General features: G+C 40.6%; 3 protein-coding genes across 6 annotated transcripts in view; 1 reads left to right on the top strand and 2 right to left on the bottom strand.

Moving 5' to 3' along the window:
- The window catches only part of Wdr76 (WD repeat domain 76), a 107,760-nt gene extending 104,345 nt beyond the window's left edge, over positions 1-3,415 (bottom strand). For 2 of the 3 annotated variants that reach the window (XM_071608206.1, XM_027926193.3), the window contains exons 1-2: positions 1,582-1,660; positions 644-1,039 (exon numbers count right to left, since the gene is read on the bottom strand). In XM_071608206.1, the coding sequence (XP_071464307.1) occupies positions 644-1,039; positions 1,582-1,644 (459 nt within the window). In that variant the 5' untranslated portion in view covers positions 1,645-1,660. Of the gene's footprint in view, positions 1-643; positions 1,040-1,581 lie in introns of all 3 variants that reach the window. The other variant, XM_071608207.1, reaches the window with a different exon arrangement.
- Positions 3,416-3,629: 214 nt separating this feature from the next.
- On the top strand, positions 3,630-16,707 carry Mfap1 (microfibril associated protein 1). The gene is made up of 9 exons (XM_027925978.2): positions 3,630-3,839; positions 8,237-8,456; positions 9,516-9,645; positions 10,228-10,415; positions 11,203-11,311; positions 11,410-11,570; positions 13,236-13,395; positions 15,783-15,872; positions 15,978-16,707. The coding sequence occupies exons 1-9, from the start codon at positions 3,761-3,763 to the stop codon at positions 16,158-16,160; spliced, it is 1,320 nt and encodes a 439-aa protein (XP_027781779.1). The 5' UTR covers positions 3,630-3,760; the 3' UTR covers positions 16,161-16,707.
- Positions 16,708-18,350: 1,643 nt separating this feature from the next.
- On the bottom strand, positions 18,351-19,532 carry Hypk (huntingtin interacting protein K). Of its 2 annotated transcripts, XM_027925130.3 has the most exons (4): positions 19,266-19,532; positions 18,902-18,957; positions 18,655-18,706; positions 18,351-18,508 (listed from the first exon to the last, which is right to left on the bottom strand). In XM_027925130.3, exons 1-4 carry the CDS (start codon positions 19,425-19,427, stop codon positions 18,413-18,415), a joined length of 366 nt encoding a protein of 121 aa, XP_027780931.1. In that variant the 5' UTR covers positions 19,428-19,532; the 3' UTR covers positions 18,351-18,412. The 2 variants fall into 2 exon arrangements, with proteins under 2 accessions (XP_027780931.1, XP_034493202.1); XM_034637311.2 differs by lacking the exons at positions 18,351-18,508; positions 18,902-18,957 and having other exon boundaries at positions 18,647-18,706; positions 19,266-19,452.
- Between the last annotated feature and the right edge of the window lie 241 nt (positions 19,533-19,773).

Genomic DNA, 19,773 nt, shown 5'->3' with positions numbered 1-19,773 from the left:
AAAAATTAAAAAAAAAAAAAAACTACTGCCTAGGCAGAAGACAAAAGAATTAGATTCCTTAAACTGACTCCAACCATTCAACAGAACTAATGAGTATTTCTCTTTTGTGTTAACTCTACTTCATTTGTCTCCTTTTGTTTTTAAAAGTAATGCAATCAATTAATGATTGTGTTCCTACCCTGACATCAAAGGTCAATTGCGTATGTCCCACAGGCTGAAAACTTCTGGTAAACCATGCAAATATGTAAAGGTTAAGGGCTGGGGATATGGTTCAGCAGTAGAGCACTCACTTAGCACTTGCAAGGACCTGGGTTTGATCCTCAGCACCACATAAATATAAATAATAAAATAAAGGTATTGTGTCCAACTACAACTAAAAAATAAAATTTAAAAAAAGTAAAGGTTAGCAAGGCACAATCAAGTATGAGTAAGCTCAAAAATATATGCAATAAACTGAGAGGAAAAAAAAAGGAACTAAAATTAATCCAAGGAGGCTATCTGGTAAATATTTAAAACACAAAATTTCCACTAAACACATTAAATTATAAAATAATTTTATTGCACTTAAGACCTTTGATGACCTTATAGAACTTCAAATTTCAAAACAGCCAAGAAAAATTAGAACTACTAATTAAATTCTTACCAGGCCAGGTGTGGTATCTTCATCACTGCTTTCCATATCAACCTTGCAAATCATGGCATCTGAACTGTTCTTGTGTTCTAGTTTGTTACTTTCAGCATGAACATCTAAGGATGATTTTTGCAGAGTAGATTCTGCCTTGGAAGATATGGCTTTCATTTTTGGAATTAATTTTTTTTTGCAAGTTTTCTTTAATTGAGTCTTCTTAAACTTCTTACACATCACTGCATCATTAGAATTCTTTTCTAATAGGGATTTGGGGCACTTAAATTGACCTAACTTGTAATTAGTGAGTGAAAAGGGAGCAAGATAAACCTTAGCTGTTTTTCCTAGAACTGTAGTCTGTTCTGGTCTCAGAGATACGAAAACGACGTTTTGATTTTCTTTATATTCATTCACCTATTCAAGTCAATAAAGGAAAACAGTATTAGAAACCCAAGTCCTCTGCCTTTTCTTAGAAGATCACAACTAATCTCCGTTAACAAATCTAATCTCCATTTCATGACAACATAATTCAAACTGATAGCCTGTAAGGAAACTTCTTCCCCGCCTCCAAAATCTCTATTCATAATTCATTAGCTTGAATGAAATTACTGAGTTTTATTGAGCAAATTTCTTTTCCATAGGAGCTTATCAAAGCAATAAATAATGACTAGCGTTTGTAACTTAAGGGACTACTCCAACTGTCAGCTTCACAGTAACTTAATAAAGTTGCTAAAGCAAATGCTGGGGGCATGAGAAAAGGAGATCCCAGGTCCCATCCTGTCATTATTTCTAGGATTGTTGACAACAGCCTTCCTGTTGTTCTGGCACTGAAGGCCTAGTTTTCCACAGAAAACCAGGACAGAGATCCTCGCTTATCCCGGGTGCCAGGCAACGGTGCCCAGCAAATCCCAAAGACTGAGACAGGAGAAACAGAAAACCGTCAGACCGCTTCTCACCTTCACCTGGTTACGCTGTCTGGAGCAAGCCTTCTCCTCGGCCTCCGCGCTTAACCGCGACATCTTTCTACCGCTTAGCAGCTGACGCCTTCCCGCCAAGACCGCTCGGGAGCCCGGGGTGGGCGGGCCTTGGGGGAGTTCTAGAGGGAGGGGCAGCCCAGCCGGGATTTGAGTCCCGGGAAGCGGAGCCCCGCTCAGCTGACCTGGCAGCAGCGGGAGAACCGCCCCAATCCACGTTTTTACCCTGGACTCTGTGATTCAGGTGTCTGTGGTACTGGGGTTTCGCTCTGAAAAACACTGGCGCGGGGCTGGGGCTGGGCCGTGGAGCATTTGCCTTGCACGTGTGAGGCCCTGGGTTCTATCCTCAGCACCACGTAAAAATAAATAAGTAAAATAAAGGTATTGTGTCCATCTACAACTAAAAAAAAAAGAAAAGAAAAGGAAAGAAAGAAAAACACTGGCGCTTCTCCTAAGGGAAAAACTACTGCCCTGCGACGTGAGTCTGGAAAAAGTTAAGACGCACGTAGGTGCCATAAGGAACGGAGGGCAAAGGAAATAAAAATTAATACGCAATGCAGGCTTTACCTAGGCCATTACTTCCTTGTAACTCCACTACCAAAAATGATGCCCCTTTATTATATCTTCTTCCTGGGAAAGGAAGTATCCCTGGCCACAAAATTTAAACCTCTTACTTCAGCCTCCCACATAGTTGGGATTATAGGAGTGCTCCACCGTCCCCAAAATAAATCTTTTTAAAATTATGTCTACTCTTTATGTCTCTATCTCTCTCCAAACTGCTTCCTTGGTTCACTAATTGAATCACCACTGTTCTTTGCTTGACACTTGCCAATTTAGTGACAGAGGTACTGAGACTGACCTGAGGGGCACCACTGAGTTACATCCCCAGCCCTTTTTATTTTTTGAGAAAGGGTCTCACTAAATTTCTGAGGCTGACTTGCAATCCTCCAGCTTCATTCTCTCCAATCACTGGGAATACAGGCGGGGCACACCATGCTCGGTGCCGACTTAATTTCTTTTCCCAGTCAGGGCCCAGCTTTAAAATGTAAGCTTTAAAATAATTTGAAAGTTAATTTGTTGCATCTTCAAGATCTTCCATGACCTCGTATGCATGGAATTTTCTCTTGACTCAAAAATTACTGATATACCAAACTTTTCAGTGACCCATATATACCGTACTATTTCTGGACTTCAAAGATTCTGCTCACGCTAACCCTTCTCTCCCCAAACATGGTAATTATAAAGCCCTTCCTAAGGTGAAGCGTGTTATGACTTCCAATAAGTCAATTTGTTTTACACAGCTCAGCTGTAAATTGGAATTGCTTGTTATTATTCTAAAAGTTCTTTAAGACTTCCTAAATAAAACTCAGTTTTCTTGGACTTTAACAATAGTCCATACTCTTTTCAGAGCCTAAACACAGTTAAAATAAGCACTTAATTACTTTGGAAATTAAATGCAATTTCCAGCCAAGAATGGATTTTAATACGCAGTTTCCAGAATCCCCATCCAATGGACGGATTAAACTAATTCTTCTGCGTGTTCAACAATCTAGACAAACAACTTGTTATCTCCTCAGTTTCTTGTTCACGGCCAGATAGCCGGACCCGACGGCGCACGCCTGTAATCCCAGGGATTCTAGAGGCAGAGACAGGAGGATCGCCAGTTCAATAACATCCTCAGCAATTTAGCGGCACCCTGTCTCAAAATAAAAAATAAAAAGGGCTGGGCATGTAGCTTAGTGGTAGAACGCCCTTGCATTCAATTCCCAGACCAAAAAGAACGAAACTTCCTTGCCCTACAGCCAAACCCAAAGGAAGCAACTTCCCACGAGAACGGGATTCCAAATTTTGCAAGGTTGAGGACCCGGAAGGCACGGAGAGGTGGGGGTCTGGAGGAGGGGTGGGGACGGGGGAGGGGCGCCTAAGGACATGCGCAATAACAGACTCAATTTTTAAGCGGCCTGCGCTCAGAAGTCCTCCAAAATCCCACAATCCTCTCGTAACACATTTCCGGTTTACCTAGCTCTGACGTAAAAGTAGTTTCTATCAGTCGTGCTGTCGTGCCGGGCGTACCTAGGTTGGAAGTAGTTTAGCTGTTCGTTGTTAGTGTTCGCTGCTTATAATCAGTCGAGTTTCGGGAATCAACACCGCTGCAATCAACATGTCGGTCCCAAGCGCACTCATGAAGCAACCGCCCATTCAGTCTACGGCTGGGGCCGTCCCCGTTCGCAATGAGAAAGGTAACTGTGCTCACCCCTCTCCCAGTCAGATCTTACCTCTCCCAGCCTCGGCATCCAAAACTCCCCCGGCTGGCCACCCGAACCCCGCTGGCCTCATTTCTTCTGCCTTTCCACACTAAAGTCGCACCCGTTCGCGTTGTCTGGGTTGAGGAGGGGATCTACTTTGCATCATATCTTGGTCTTGTGACCTGTCTGCTCTCGTACGGCAAGCACCCCTCTATTCTATTGGCCTCCACAAATTTCTTACATAGCAGTCTGTTTAGGCTGCTTTGATAACTCTTATCAAGTATTGTAGTTATTTACGTGTCTATCTTCCCCTAGAAGACCATAACTTCGTTCAGGCCGGGAACCGTGTCTTCGAATAGAAAGTTGTGTAAGGTAGTGCCCCAACTTTAAGGCATTCACATTCTAGTGCATGTAAGACATGAAAAAAGAGGTACATGCCAAGCAGATTGGGGTAATCAAGAAAAGCTTCTTGAAGACAGTGTCATTTAATTTGATCCTTAAAGAACGGGTATGATTTCAATAAGTGCAGATGTAGGAGGGACCAAAGTTTTTTCAGTAAAAATGTCGGAAAAGAATATCTTTTTTTTTTCTTATTCTTTAAATATCCTGTATCAAACTTTGTGCAACTTGCCTATTTGGTGGTGGTGGTGGGGGGGGATGCTGTTCATTAAACCCAGGCCTTCTGCATGATAGTCAGATGTTCTACCACAGAACTACACCATTTTTTCTTTCTTTAATTCAACATGACTTTTGAGAATTTTTTAATACATATCAATTTCATTCATTTTAACTGCTTTTAAATTCCATTATATAAATAAATAAACCACAATTTATTCCCTCCTGATGGGTAGTTAGTAGTTAGTTGTTGCCATGTTGTTTTTCCTTTTATTGCAGAAGCCTGCAGTTGCCATCCTTTTTTGTTGTTGTTGTTGTCAATGGGTCTTTATTATATAGGGTGTTAAGAATCAAACCCAGTGCCTCACACATGTTATGCAAGTGCTCTACCACTGAGCTACAACCCCAGCCCCAGTTGTCACTCTTTTTTTTTTCCTAGAAGTAGTTGCACACAGTACCTTTATTTTATTTATTTATTTTTATGTGGCGCTGAGGGCCTTGCACATGCTAGATGATCGCTCTGCCACTGAGCCACAATCCCAGCCCCTAGTTGTCATTCTTAAATGTATCTATTGGATACCTTTTTTTTTTTTTTTTTGGTACTGGGGATTGAACTCAGAGGCACTTAACTACTGAGCCACATCCCCAGCCCTTTTTTGTATTTTGTTTAGAGAAAGGTCTCAGTGAGTTATTTAGCACCTTACTAAATTTCTGAGGATGACTTTGAACTCATGATTCTCCTGCCTCAACCCCTTAAATTTACCACTGGATTACAAGACTGAGCCATCATGCCTGGCTTTGTGATACATTTATGTAAAAATTTCCTTAGGGAGGAGTGTCCTAGAAGTCATCAACTTTACTATCTGTTACCAATTGTTCTCCAAAGTAAGTTATAAGAACTTCATAGTTTTTATTTCCAAGACATTCATCCACACTTCATTGTATGGGATCTTTCTTTTTTTTTTTTATTTCTTTGTAGTGGGGATTGAATCCAAGGCACTTACCACTGAGCTACCTGCCCAGTCCTTTTTTTTTTTTTTTTTTTTTTGCAGTTGTATATGGACTGCATGCCTTTATCTTATTTGTTTATTTTTGTGTGGTGCTGAGACTCAAACCCATTGTCTCACACATGCAAGGCAAGCGCTCTGCCACTTAGCTACAGCCTCAGCCCTACTGCCTAGCCTTTTATTTTTTTATTTTGAGACAGGGTCTTGCTGAGTTGTTTAGGGCCTCATTACATTTCTGAGCCTGGCCTAAAACTTGTGATCCTCTTGTCTCAGCCTCCCAAGCTGCTAGGATTTCAGGCATACACTACTGTGCCCAGCTTCCAGGCTGGTCTTAAACTCCTGGGATCAATTAATCGTACCTCAGTCTCCAGAATACACCTGATTACTTTTTTTAGAAAATTTTTTTATTCTAATTTGTTACAAACCTGACTACCATGGGGGGGGGGGGGCAGGTAGTGGTGTTAGGAACTAAACCCAGGACCTCATGCATATTAGGCAAGCACTCTATCATTTCACTACATCCCAAGTCCCTAATTTACTATAACTTTAAGCCTTGCTCTTTGGTACAAACCACCTCCCCCTTTACCCCTTCCATTTTATTCTTCATCAGAATTATCTTAGTTCTTTTCGGCCTCCTATCCTTCTATATGATTTTAGAAACAGCCTGGGGCAACTTTTAATGGAATTGCATTAAAATTATAGATTATAGATTATACGTTTATAGGATAATTCAGGCACAGTTACGATCTTCTCATCCTTGAACATGATATATTTCTCCATTTATTTAGAGCTTTTATATCTTTGAATAAAATTATACTTTTCCTCCTAAAGGCATTATTTTACTTGTTGAATTTATTTCTTGGTATTGAGTAGTTGCCGATGTAAATGGTATTTTAAACAATATTTTCTAATTATACATAGTTATACATAAATACACTGTGTGTGTGTGTTGGGGTGGTGGTGCTGGGGATTGAAACCAGGGCCTTGTGCATGCAAGGCAAGCACTCTACCAATTAAGCCATATCCCCGGACCCAAACACTTTTTCTTGTTTATTTATTTATTTATTTATTTTAATTGTTAATGGATCTTTATTTTATTTATTTATATGTGGTGCTGAGAATCGAACCCAGTGCCTCACACATGCTAGGCAAGTACTTTATCACTGAGGCACAACCCCAGCTGCCCCATACAAGTTTTTTGTTTTTGTTTTGGCTTGGTTTTTGGTACCAGAGATTGAACTCAGGGGCACTCAACCACTGAGCCACATCCCCAGTTCTATTTTATATCTATTTTGTGTTTTATTTAGAAACAAGGTCTTGCTGTGTTGTTTGGGGCCTTGCTAAATTGCTGAGGCTAGGTTTTTGTTTTTGTTTTTTTAGTGTAGTTCGACACAATACCTTTATTTCACTTATTTATTTTTATGTGGTGCTGAGAATCAAACCCATGGTCTTGCAAGGCGAGTACTCTACAACTGTGCCACAATCCCAGCCCCCTGAGGCTGGTTTTGAACTCAAGATCCTCCTGCCTCAGCCTCCCAGCCACTGGAATTATAGGTGTGCTCTACTGCATCCAGCTTCCTGAATTGTTTAGCTTGACTTGTTATCTTGTATTTTTGTGGAGACAATGATAGCTTGGAAATTATGGTAGTTTTTTTCTTTTTCAGTCCTTATCATTTATGTATTTATTATTGTCCAAGTTAGAATCATAATACAGGGTTAACTATAAAGTATAATGGGTACAACATAAGGATGCTCACTGTTTGTTCATTTAAGAAATAGATCTCTCCAGTCTCATGCCTATAATCCCAGTGACTAAGGAGGCTGAGGTAGGAGGATTGCAAGTTTGAGGCAACTTAGTAAGATCCTTCCTAAAAATAAAAAGGGCTGGAGATGTAACTCATTGGTAGAGCTAGCTTTAATCCTCAGTACAAAAAAAAAAAAAAAAAATCATTATGTGACTTAAAAAAAAATAGCATATTTCTCCTTTTTCCCCCACTACTTTTCTAAAGTTAAGCCATTCTTGAAATCCTAGGTTTACTCCTATTAGGTCAGGATGATTTAGAGTTTTGGTTTTTTGTGTGTGTTGTAAGGATTTGGGGAGAGAGTATTTTTGTATGTAAGTGAAACTCACCCAGAGTTTCCTTTGGTTATCAGGATTTGCTTATCTTATAAAAGAAGTTGGTTAGTTTTCACTCTTTCTGTTCACTGCAATTGTTTGTATGTGTGAAAGAAGTTACTCTTGCAGATTTGATGGCACAAAAGCTAAAGGAAAGAAGGTGGAAATAAATAATATTAGAATTTTAGGTTATGTGGCAATCTTTTATAAAGGCTGCCGTGGAAATTCCAAAGGAAATTAAAAGAATGTCCAACCAACATTTTAGTTTTATAAGTTCCTACTTATCATCCTGACTATATCCTGGGCACTGTTACAATAATTTGTTTAAGGTTATAGCTGAAATGGTAAGCCATGAATTTATGGTGGGAGTGGAGTTTTTTTCTACTGGTTCACTGCTCACCTTCCTTCACTTAATTGTACCCAAGGTAAGCTTTGTTATCATGAGAGTAATCACAAGAATGCTTTCCCATGTGTTGGCCTTTGTTGGAAAGCACCATTAGATGAATAGGAGATTGGGTAATGGTTCTCTTCTTGTGCTTAAACCCTTGTCTACCAGAAATTCAGGCGCTACCTGCAGAGGCCAAGGGCTAAAGAACATTGGGAAAGACTACTGACTTATTATGTTAACTTATTATGTTATCTCTCTTGCCCAGGTGAGATTTCAATGGAGAAGGTAAAGGTAAAACGTTATGTATCTGGAAAGAGGCCAGACTATGCCCCTATGGAGTCTTCAGATGAGGAAGATGAAGAATTTCAATTCATTAAGAAAGCCAAAGAACAAGAAGCAGAACCGGAGGAACAAGAGGAGGATTCATCTAGTGATCCCCGGCTGCGTCGTTTACAGAACCGTATTAGTGAAGATGTGGAAGAAAGGTAATGACTAAGGTTATACTTCCCTGGATCTGAACCTCTGCAGGTTAATTAATGACATCACTAATACCTAATACCTGAATAATATTTATATGTACCAATTATGCTGTTCTAAGTAGATTATATTTACTAATTCTTATAATCCATACAATAACCTTATGAGGTTGTCGTTATTTTACAAATGAGAAAAGTGAAGCACAAAGGAGTTAGGAGAATAATATGACAAAAGATACACAGCCAGTAAGTGGCAGCTTCAGAAAACAGCAGGTAACTTCTAGCCTAAGGATCTTAATTAACTCATTAAGGAAATAGAAAATAGATACCAAGAGGCTCCAGAGATTTCTCTATAGTAGAAGGCTTACCTAGCATGGAAGAGGTCTTGGGTTTCATCCCAACTCCTCAAAGAATAGAGAGACAATTGTTTGTTCATTAAACGGAGTCTTTTTATCATGAAGATGTTTTATAAAACTTGAGAAATTGGTTGTATCCACCTACTTATTCCCCAGTGAGGGGAAATGACACTGATAAAGTAGGAAAAAAGACTTAAGAAGTGATCTCATGTTAGAAAGAGAGCCTCCCAGTAAGGGGATTTGTATGTTGTGTATTGATTGAGGCATTACCTTACAGAGGCCATAGGTCCTGAACTCTCACTGTTCATATTGTCTCAGGAATTTGTCACAGCAACCATCAAAAATTGTTTCACTAAAATACTATGTCACTGAAAATAATATAGTATGATTTAATATTGAAAGTGTAAACTACCTTGAGTTATTGAAAATGTCCCTCTGTGCCATGTGAGTTTGCTGTTGTGCCCCCAAAATGGTGCCTGAACACATTTAGTGTTTAGTCAAACACATTAGTCAAACAGCATATAGTCAAACACATTTTGACTATATGCTCTGACATTCTGGTATAGTTTCTTTAATCTCTACCTCAGTTGTTACATCTCAAAGACATTCGTATTAATGAAGGCAAATCAGGTTTGTACTGCAACTAAGAAAATGTGGTGGATTTTCCTATTTTTGTGACATTGGTGATACACTTGGAGATCCTGTTTTTCAGATTGGCCCGACATCGGAAAATAGTAGAACCTGAAGTAGTAGGAGAAAGTGACTCAGAAGTAGAAGGAGATGCTTGGCGCATGGAACGAGAAGATACCAGTGAAGAAGAGGAGGAAGAAATTGATGATGAGGTGTGGTAAAGGGAAATGGGAGGTTTTTTTCCTGAGCAGAAGAAAAATTGGTGGGAAGATCCTATTTTTTTTCTTTACTTTTTTTTTTTTTTAGTAGTGGGGATTGAACCCAGAGGTACTTTACCACTGAGCTATATCCTTAGTCCTTTTTATTTTTTAATCTGAGATAGGGTTTTATTAAGTTGCTGAGGTTGGTCTCTAACTTGTGATCCTCATTGCCTCAGCCTCCCAAGATGCTAGGGTTGCAGGCATGTGCTACCATGTCCAGTGCCAATATTCATTTGCTGAGGCCATAAAGGCCAAGATGACTGCTTTTGGCAGAATTGTGATAGTGTTTCCTCTTTATTAGAGATAAAATTGAAAATAAAGTGGTTCTACATTTCGTTTACTTAGAATTTGTTGAACTTGATGAGACAAAAATAAAAAGCCATCTCAGGAGTGTAGCCTAGAGGTAGAGCTTGTGCTTAGCATGTGCAAGACCCTGGGTTCAATCCCCAGCACCCAAAAAAAAAAAAAGAAAAAAAAAAGCCATTATAGAGTATAGACCATTTGAATAACAAGCTTAGATGTATGCTTTGATAGGAAATAGAGCGGCGCCGTGGAATGATGCGTCAACGAGCACAGGAGAGAAAAAATGAGGAAATGGAAGTCATGGAGGTAGAAGATGAAGGACGTTCTGGGGAGGAGTCAGAATCAGAGTCAGAGTATGAAGAGTACACAGACAGTGAAGATGAGATGGAGCCTCGCCTTAAGCCAGTCTTCATTCGAAAGTAAGTATCTCACAAAACAGGTCAGAGTTTACATAGTTACTTCTTTCTAGGTCTGACAGTAAAAGCCTCATTTCTATCCCATGTTCATCCAAATCTAAGTACTAAGCATTTAGGCCAGTGCCCAGGGTGGGTGTAGATATTGAGTAGCAGCATGGTATAGCAGGAAGCCTGTTTGTTTTCATATCTCTCTTTCCAGTTAAGGAGCACTTATCTGCTCAAGGTTGTATATTTTAAGCATGAAATTAAGTTTAAATAACAAATTCTGGGCTGAGGTTGTAGCTCTGGCAGAGCACTTGCCTTGCACATGTGAGGAACTGGGTTTGATCCTCAGCACCACATAAAAACACATAAATAAAAGTATTGTGTCCATCTACAACTAAAAATATTTTTTTAAAAAAATTCCTATTTGTGGCTGTGGGTGTGGCTCAAATGGTAGCACGCTCGCCTGGCATGCGTGCAGCTCGCGTTTGATCCTCAGCACCACATACAAACAAAGATAATTCATTCTCATTCTCTCTCTCTCTTTAAAAAAAAATTTCTATTTCCTAATGGCTAGAAATTCTATTACTTATAATCCAGCAGGCTTCTTATTATCTAGGCAAACCTCAAGAATGAACATAATTTTGGTGAACTAAAGATCTGTGAGAATGCCTCTGTTTTTGACAGTTTGCAAATAATAGAGCCAAAGATTGTTTGGCTTTGTTGGATTTGGATGGGACTAGATTGAGAGGAACAAAGAGAGCCATTCTAAGGACTTTGGGCAATTAACAGGACCTCTGTGATGCAGGAAGGACCGAGTGACAGTTCAAGAACGGGAGGCTGAAGCATTGAAACAGAAAGAGCTGGAGCAGGAAGCAAAGCGCATGGCTGAAGAGAGACGAAAGTACACCCTCAAGGTACTGGGAGTGGTTGTGAGGATTGAGTGCAAAGAGTGGTGTAATTAGGTTTGTCTGAGGATAAGGAAGTGCATATCTGAATTGTTTTCCTTATCCAGATTGTAGAAGAGGAGACCAAGAAAGAGCTGGAGGAGAATAAGCGTTCCCTGGCTGCACTGGATGCACTCAACACTGACGATGAAAATGATGAGGAGGAATATGAGGCATGGAAAGTTCGAGAGCTAAAAAGAATCAAGAGGGACAGAGAAGACAGAGAAGCGTGAGTAATGGGATTGGTAATGCTGCTGATGGAACAGGTTTTCTAGTACCAGTACTGTAGTTCTGAGGCCTGTCACCTACTATGGTTTCCATTCTTGGGATGGGTTTGGTTTGCTGCTTGGTTTCTTTGTTTGTTTGTTTTCAGTATTGGGGATTAAACCCAGAGGGGTTTTACCACTAAGTCACATCCCCAGCCCTTTTTATTTTGAGACAAAGTCTCACTAAGTTGGTTAGGGCCTCACTTATGTGCCGAGGCTGGCCTGAAGCTTGTGATCTTCCTCCTCAGCCTCCCAAGTTGGGACTGTAGATGTGTGCCACCACACCTGGATTTTGGTTTGGTTTTGTTGTTGTTTTGTGACCCTGGAGATTGAACCCAGGGCCTTAAGCATGCTGAGCAAGGGGCTCCCTTTACTGAGCTACATCCTCAGCCCCATTCTTGGTTGGGTTTTCTTTGGGGGGAGGGTTTGTGTTTTGTTTTGTTTTTAGCAAAATAACAGGATTTATTACAGTAAATAGAAAGCAAAACTCCCAAAAAGGGAGGAGTTCCAAGAGAGGGATGCCAATGGATGGCTATTGTCTATGGGTTTGTATAGATCTATAGGTTTAAGGAAGTCAGCCCTATGCCCAATCCCTGCGTAAGGCTCTAAGTGTCCACTAGGCATTCCTGCAGTCTTTAATCCAATCAAATATCGATAACACATTTTTCCTTCTTTGGTGAGGCTGTGGACTCCAGGTCATATATGTCCTGATTTAAAAATAACCTTATGCAAGTTTCTGAGCAAAAACCTACTGCTTTACCCGGCAAAGTGGCACACACCTGTAATCCCAGCAGCTTGGGAGGCTGAGGCAGAAGGATCGTCCATTCAAAGCCATCCTCAGCAAAAGCAAGGAGCTAAGCAACTCAGTGAGACCCTGTCTCTAAATAAAATACAAAATAGGCCTGGGGATGTGGCTTAGTGGTTGAATGCCCAAGTTCAATCCCCGGTACAAAACAAAAAAATAAAAAACTGCAGCTTCTGTTTTTGCTCTGCTGCCCAGGAAGTCACCCAGGGGCCCATTTCCCTATCTGCCCAGCATTTTCTCTTCCTCCTAACTTCAACAGCACCCCTTATAGAAGGTGTCCCATTTACCAGAGCCACCATTAGAAGTAACCTTTGTTGGCTCTGTGGGAAGAACTTTAATTCATTCTAGACCTTTTAAGTAATTTTTGATAAGTTTTCTTTTCAACTAGCTTTGAGTAGGAAGAATGGAAATAAATATTTGGGTGAATTGATAGGGGAAGAGAACTAGTCATTGAGGTTTTTTGAGCCTGTGCCACTGCCACTCACCTAACTTGGTGAAACCCTATCTCAAAATAAGACTTTAAGAGCCAGGCGTGGTGGCTCATGCCTGAAATCCCAGTGGCTCAGGAGGCTGAGGCAAGAGGATCACAAGTTCAAAGCCAGCCTCAGCAATGACCAGGCAGTAAGCAACTCAGTGAGACCCTGTCTCTAAATAAAATACAAGTAAGGGCTGGGGATGTGGCTTAGTGGTTATTTGGTGAGAGCTTTCTTGCTGAGTGGACTCTGCAGAGTACCAGGGTGATGCAGGACACCATGTGGCAAGGTAGAACCTAACCACTCTAATGCTAGATAAATACTAATAAATAGTTTTGCTACCTTAACAGGCTTGAAAAGGAGAAAGCAGAAATTGAACGCATGCGAAACCTGACTGAGGAAGAGAGGCGAGCTGAGCTTCGGGCAAATGGCAAAGTCATCACCAACAAAGCTGTTAAAGGCAAATACAAGTTTTTACAGAAGTACTATCACCGGGGTGCCTTCTTCATGGTAAGTGAAATGGGTATCAGAAAATTGAGCAATAAGAATAATTCAGAATCCTTTTTTCCTCTAGATGGAGAATAAACTGTCCTGAAATGTTATTTCTATTTCTAGCAGTCAACCTTCTCATTTGCTTTTTGCCTGAGAAGGATATAAATCCAGAAAAAGCATTGGGTTTGTAGAAACAGCAGCAACATCTGTTCTGTTTTGGCCTCAGCTCCCAGAAAAAGGAAATGATATAATAGAATAATTAAGAAAATGAAAAGAAAGGGATCTATGTAGATACTAAAATAATTAGGTTCCCCAAACCACTTAAAAATCATTATTTCAGCCAGGTATGGTGGTGCATAGCTGTAATCCCAGCAACTTGGGAAGATGAGGCAAGAGGATTGCAGCCCAGCAACTTGGCAAGGCTCTAAGCAACGTAGTAAGACCGTCTCTAAATAAAATATAAAAGGGGCTGGGGTTGTGGCTCAGTGGTTAAGCACCCTTCTCATTTCATAGCCAAATGAGAAGCTTAGATCATATAAAAATCAGAGTCTGTAAATAGCTATATATTAGTTCACACTTGGGTGGCCGTTTAGTTCACTTCATTCTGAGCTGACAGAAGGTGGCCTGTTAATGGTTAATTATCTGACCCTTATGTTGAATGTCATTATCATTGTTCTTCATATAAAAACCAAGGTCAAAAAAGCACTTTTGTTAACGCTGTGTAAAGTGACATGGACTTTTAAAAAATTATTTGAATTAGTACCAGTGATAATTTCTTAAAAAGGAAAAACAGGAAAGGCAATGAAATAATTGATTGCATTTATTACTTTTGATAGTATATGGTTTGTTAAATTATTTCCTAATGAAAGGAGTTTGTATCATAAAACTAGCTTATTTACCAGGCATAGTGGTACACACCTATATTAAGCAAAGGCAGGAAGTTCGAAGCCAGCATCAGCAACTTAGCAAGGCACTGTCTCTAAATAAAATATTAAAAAAAATAGCTGGGGATGTGACTTAATGGTTGTGTACCCCTGGGATCAAATCCCCAGTACCAAAAAAAATTTAAAAATTTTAAAAACTAAGTTCCATGTTAAAACCCTCAGTTTTTAAGCACATGTAGTTTTCTTGTCACTAGTGATGATAAATTATTTCTTGTATTGTTTCAAAGTAAGAAAGTAGTTTTGCCTAAGCAGTCAGCAGCTTTAATTATCAAGCTTTTCCAGGTGCAATGGCACACACCTATAATCCTAGCACACATGAGGGTGAAGCAGGAGGATCTCAAGTTTGAAGCCAGCCTCAGCTACTAGAGGAAATCCTATCTCAATATTTTAAAAAGGGTAGGTGGGAGTTGGCAGTGTAGCTTAGTGGTAAAGCACCCCTGGGTTCAGTCCCCAGTACTCAAAATAATCATCATATTATCATCATCATCAAACTTTTTTAAGAAGCAATACATTGTTGGCTAAAAAAACAGGACAGTCTTTTGACATATTCGAATACTGACTCTTCTTATCTGGACAAGAAGTGAAATTAAAATGGATTCTGGGATTAAATGAGGGATTTTTTCAGGCCTAAGAAGGAAGTAGATCTCATAAAAATTGGGTTCTTTTGTTCTTTGTGGTATTTGGGATTGAACCCAGGATCTTATACCTGCTAGACAAGCACACCAAGCTACATCCCCAGCCCTTTTTTAATTTTTTTTTTAAATGGTCTGAATTTCCCAGGCTAGCCTTAAACTTGCAATCCTCCTGCCTCAGCCTCCCAAATTGCTAGGATTACAGGTGATGCACCACCGTACCTGGCACAAAAACTGTTCGATTGGCTGGGTACTGTGCCACATACCAATAATACCAGCAGATCCAGAGACTGAAGCAGGAGAATTGAAAGTTCAAAGCCAGTCTCAGCAGTTTATCGAGGCACTAAGCAACTCAGTGAGACCCTGTCTCTAAATAAAATACAAAATAGGGCTGGGGACGTGGCTCAGTGGTTAAATGTCCCTGAATTCAATACTCAGTATACCACCACCACCACCTCAAAAAAAAAAAAAATTGGCCTTAGCAACTTAGCAAGACCCTGTCTCAAAATGAAAATAACTGAGGATGTAGCTCATCCTCAGTACAGTTTCTCTGGTATTGTGGGGAGGGGGAAGACTGGAATTTTAGGATTGAGGATCTAAGAGACCAATAGAGTGGAAGTCATGAGTAAATAAGTGCAACCTTCAATAAGTATCTACACTTAGGAAGGAGAAACAATATAATAGAAAAAAGAATATCATCTTCTCAAATAGGAATCTCTTGAAGAAAAGCTCAATACCCTATTTCCTTTGTTTCTTTGTTGCAGAATTTAATAAATTTGTGTGTTTGTATGGGAAATAAAATCGTAACACTGATATTCTTTTTTTATAGGATGAGGATGAGGAAGTATACAAGAGAGATTTTAGTGCACCAACCCTGGAGGATCATTTCAACAAAACCATTCTTCCTAAAGTCATGCAGGTATGGGCACTCTTTGTCAACATAAAAAGAAAAAGTAATGTACTGAGGGCTGGAGCTGGGTCTTAAGTGTTCAGTGATATAACTCATCATCAATCCTTCCCTTAGGTCAAAAACTTTGGACGTTCTGGTCGTACCAAATATACCCACCTTGTGGATCAAGATACCACCTCCTTTGACTCAGCATGGGGCCAAGAGAGTGCCCAGAATACAAAGTTCTTTAAACAAAAGGCAGCTGGAGTACGAGATGTGTTTGAGCGACCATCTGCCAAGAAGCGGAAAACAACCTAGGATTCAACTATTTATTCTAACTGTGGGACACAAGGAGATGTCTCAGCATCTGGTCCTTGACATTCTTTTACCATTATCACGTGGTTCTTATATCCACCTTACTGGACTTACTGCCGTACCTATAACTGGGTAGTCCAGTCCTTGAAGGTGCTTTGTGAGGTTTGGACTTAAGACTAAGAAACCCACAGAAAAGCACTATCCAGGTAGGAATAGAAGCTGCCCACTTAACAGTTTCTGAGAAATCTTAGGTGTCTCTGCTGTGGCTTCCCATATTTACTTGGGAGTATTCAGTTTTCTTCCATCCATCCACTTAGCTTGTGTCAGAAATGTGGGTGTATTAAGTGGAAAATGCAATACTTCTACCTTAGGGTTAGGAGTACTATACCAGGAAATCTAAGCTCATTGAAACCTGTTTTGCATTTTTGGTTGAAGGCAACTTTTCTAAATGAGTATACTTTTTATCCTTTTGTGTATGTCAAGAAATAAAAGATATACCCCAGAATTTTTAGTATAATACTGGAGAATAAAATATGCAAACTAACAAGTATTAACTACCTATTAACTAAAATAAAAGCAGGGAATTGTCAAGCAGAGGGTATTTTAGTTTGATCATCCAGATTTATTCATGTGTAAACACAGATATTTGATTTTCCTTCCTCTGAACTACAGCTGTACATAGAACAAAAATTAACTCATGAAATAGGGCATGTGTCTTATTGAGTCCAAATACCTACTATCATCTTGTTCTTTGTAGGGTGGGGAGCAATCCTGAGTAGCAATCCAGGACCATCCATCATACTAATTGCCATGCGCTTAGCAAAGTACCAAGAATTCTGAGGGTTTAAGAAATGAAATTTTACCAGTGGAAAAACTAAAAAAAAAATGACGAAGGGCACTGGGGATGTGTACCTCAGTGGCAGAACACTTATCTAGCATGTGTGAAGCCCTGGGCTTAAACCCCAGCACCACAATAAAGGCAGACTGAGCCAGGTGCAGGGCTGCATGCCTGTGGTCTGTTACTAAGGAAGCTGAGGCCAGTAAGGAGGATTGCTTGAACCCCCTAGGCATCATAGTGGGACCCTCATCTCAAAAGAAAAAAAAAAGATCTTTTCACATTCTTAAAATGCCTCACTGGAAGAATTACTCTGCTCAGGCTGAGGCAGGATGATCATGAATTCGAAGCCAGCAAATTAAACCCTGCCTCTAAATAAAATATTAAAAAATGGGCTGAGGATGTGGCTCAGTGGTTAAGTGCCCCTGGGTTCAATCCCTGGTATTAAAAAAAGTGCAAATATGAGTTACTAAACGTGAGCCTAAATATCAAGTTACTATTTGGAATATAACCTATAAACTGTCCTAGAACCAAAATGAAAAAGGGCCTTGAAACTCTTTTGGGAAAGCACAGTTCCCACTTGTTTGTCCACTCTGAGGCAGGAACCAGTCAAAGTTTTTACATTTACCAGCTCATCAGTTCTTACAACAGCCTATAAGGTAGTATTTACAGTTGAGAAAACAAGTTTAGCAACTGTGACTTGGCCAAAATTCTTGAACTTTTCTAGAAATGCAATGTCAGGGATGGGGATATAACTCAGTTGGTAGAGTGCTTGCCTCGCATGCACAAGGCCCTGAGTTCAATCCACAGTACCACAAAGAAAAAAAGAAAATGGGAAGTCTTATAGTTCAGAATTCAAATCTTTCACAGATCAATTCTATATAAGGCCTCCCTGCCCCTCATATAATTAAATCTTAAAATAACCTTATTAGATGTCTACTCTTCCCACATTCACACCTTAGATATTTAAAATTCCAACTCCAGAGGCCTATGAACTGGTTTGGATTACTCCTACCCATACAGTGGCTCCTAGGATGTGCCTGTCCTTCCTAACTATTCATAAGCTATCCTGGAGACATGTGACTTTGGGTACACTAACTCTGCTGAGACTCCAAATGTACTCTGAATACTGCTAAGGGTCAGTCAGATTCATTAAGTGTTCTGGAGGGGACTGGGGGTATAGCTCAGTTGGTACAGTGCTTGCCTCACATGCACAAATCCCTGGGTCCAATTCCTACCCAACACTACCAAAAAAAAAGTCTTCTGGAAGGAGGGATCGCTTTAATTCCGTATACTCCATCCTAAGTTCCCTACAACAAAAACTATATATAAATACACTTGATCCAAGATGACAAAACTGCAAAAAAAAAGTCTTTATTGCAATAAGTTAACCCTGTAAATATGCCTGAAAAAGTACACATCAGTTGGTCAGAGCAATAAGAGCCTCCACCACGTTTCCCATGTGTTCCCGCAAGCTCCTCTCTGCTGCTGCTCGAGAAATCTCCATCTCTGTCATCTGCAGGAAAAGGATAAATTACGTGTTGACTAGGTCTTCCCAGAGACATCAATGTGCCATTAAACTTGACTCCACGTATTTCAGGAAACAACCCAAATTAAGCAGAACCTCCCCTGCCCATACACTAGTTTGGCATTACTACTCACTATCAACTCCAGATCTTCTTTCTTGATAGTGACCTTTGCCAGTTCCTTCTCCCTGAAAATATTCATGTACATTAGTCCTCATTCTCTACCTCAACCATAAACTCCTAGGAACCCAGGTTGTAAACCCTCGATCTGCAGGAACTGGTGAACAGAGTTGAAAGACGGCACCAAAGGCTTAACTGTGGTTTTATTTTTGTTGGGGGCATAAGTAGCAACTGGTAAGAATGGCTTCGCACTTAAGACTTACCGTTCTTGTTTGGCTTTCTGCTCCCGAGACCTTCTATCTCCGATCACGGACATAGCCTATAGGAAAGCATAGAGGATCGGAACCGCTCAGCACAACCGCCACAAGGCTATACATGTTTTTCTTCCACGAAGAAGTGCTGCCAGGTGCTGTTTAATTCAATTCTGTGCACCTGAGGCCCAATTTCTATCAAATTCTTTTGAGCAAACGGAGGACTTCCTAAGTGAGTTGCCAATTAATCCCAGGTCCCTATGCATGCTAGCAAAGCACTCAATCAACTGAGCTATATTCCCAGCTGGAACGCAGGCTTCTACCTACAGGGGTCCCTCTGCTCAAACCACCCGGACACACTCCCAGTCAACCTTACCGTCTCCAGATTGGAACTCTGGATCTCCTTCTCCTCCGCATAGTCGGTGACCCGCTCCAGGTCCGCCGCACCACTGTCATGCTTCCGTGGCTTCTCGGGGGGCCGTTCGGGGCCGCTGGTCTCAGTTTCCAACTCCAGCTCCACGTCCCCCTCGGTCGCCATGTTGATCTCACCGCGCCGCTGCAGAGCCCGGCTTCATGATAACATCCGGTGACCGTAACTTCCGCCCAGTGAAGGGGCGGGGCCTACGCTGGACCACACCCTCTTCATAACCCCAGTTCTAGAAGCTTCAGCGAGGAAAGGAATTCGTCTAACAGACTTCCTTTCGGGTTTGTACAGTATTTCCGGCAAGGCTTTCTTTTAGACCTAATCTGTCACCACTCCAGACCACCCCGGTTGACATCCTTCCCTCTTCATTATGCAGGAATGGAATCCCCCCACTGCACACCAGGAACTGTGTCCAACCAGGATGGAAGATGTCTAATCCTAACCCTATTAAGGATGCTAA

The sequence above is a fragment of the Marmota flaviventris genome, chromosome 2 (genome assembly GCF_047511675.1).
Source record: "Marmota flaviventris isolate mMarFla1 chromosome 2, mMarFla1.hap1, whole genome shotgun sequence".
Lineage (NCBI taxonomy): Eukaryota > Metazoa > Chordata > Mammalia > Rodentia > Sciuridae > Marmota > Marmota flaviventris.
The sequence above is the reverse complement of the archived record's forward strand: the minus strand, read 5'-3'. Positions and strand labels throughout refer to the sequence as shown.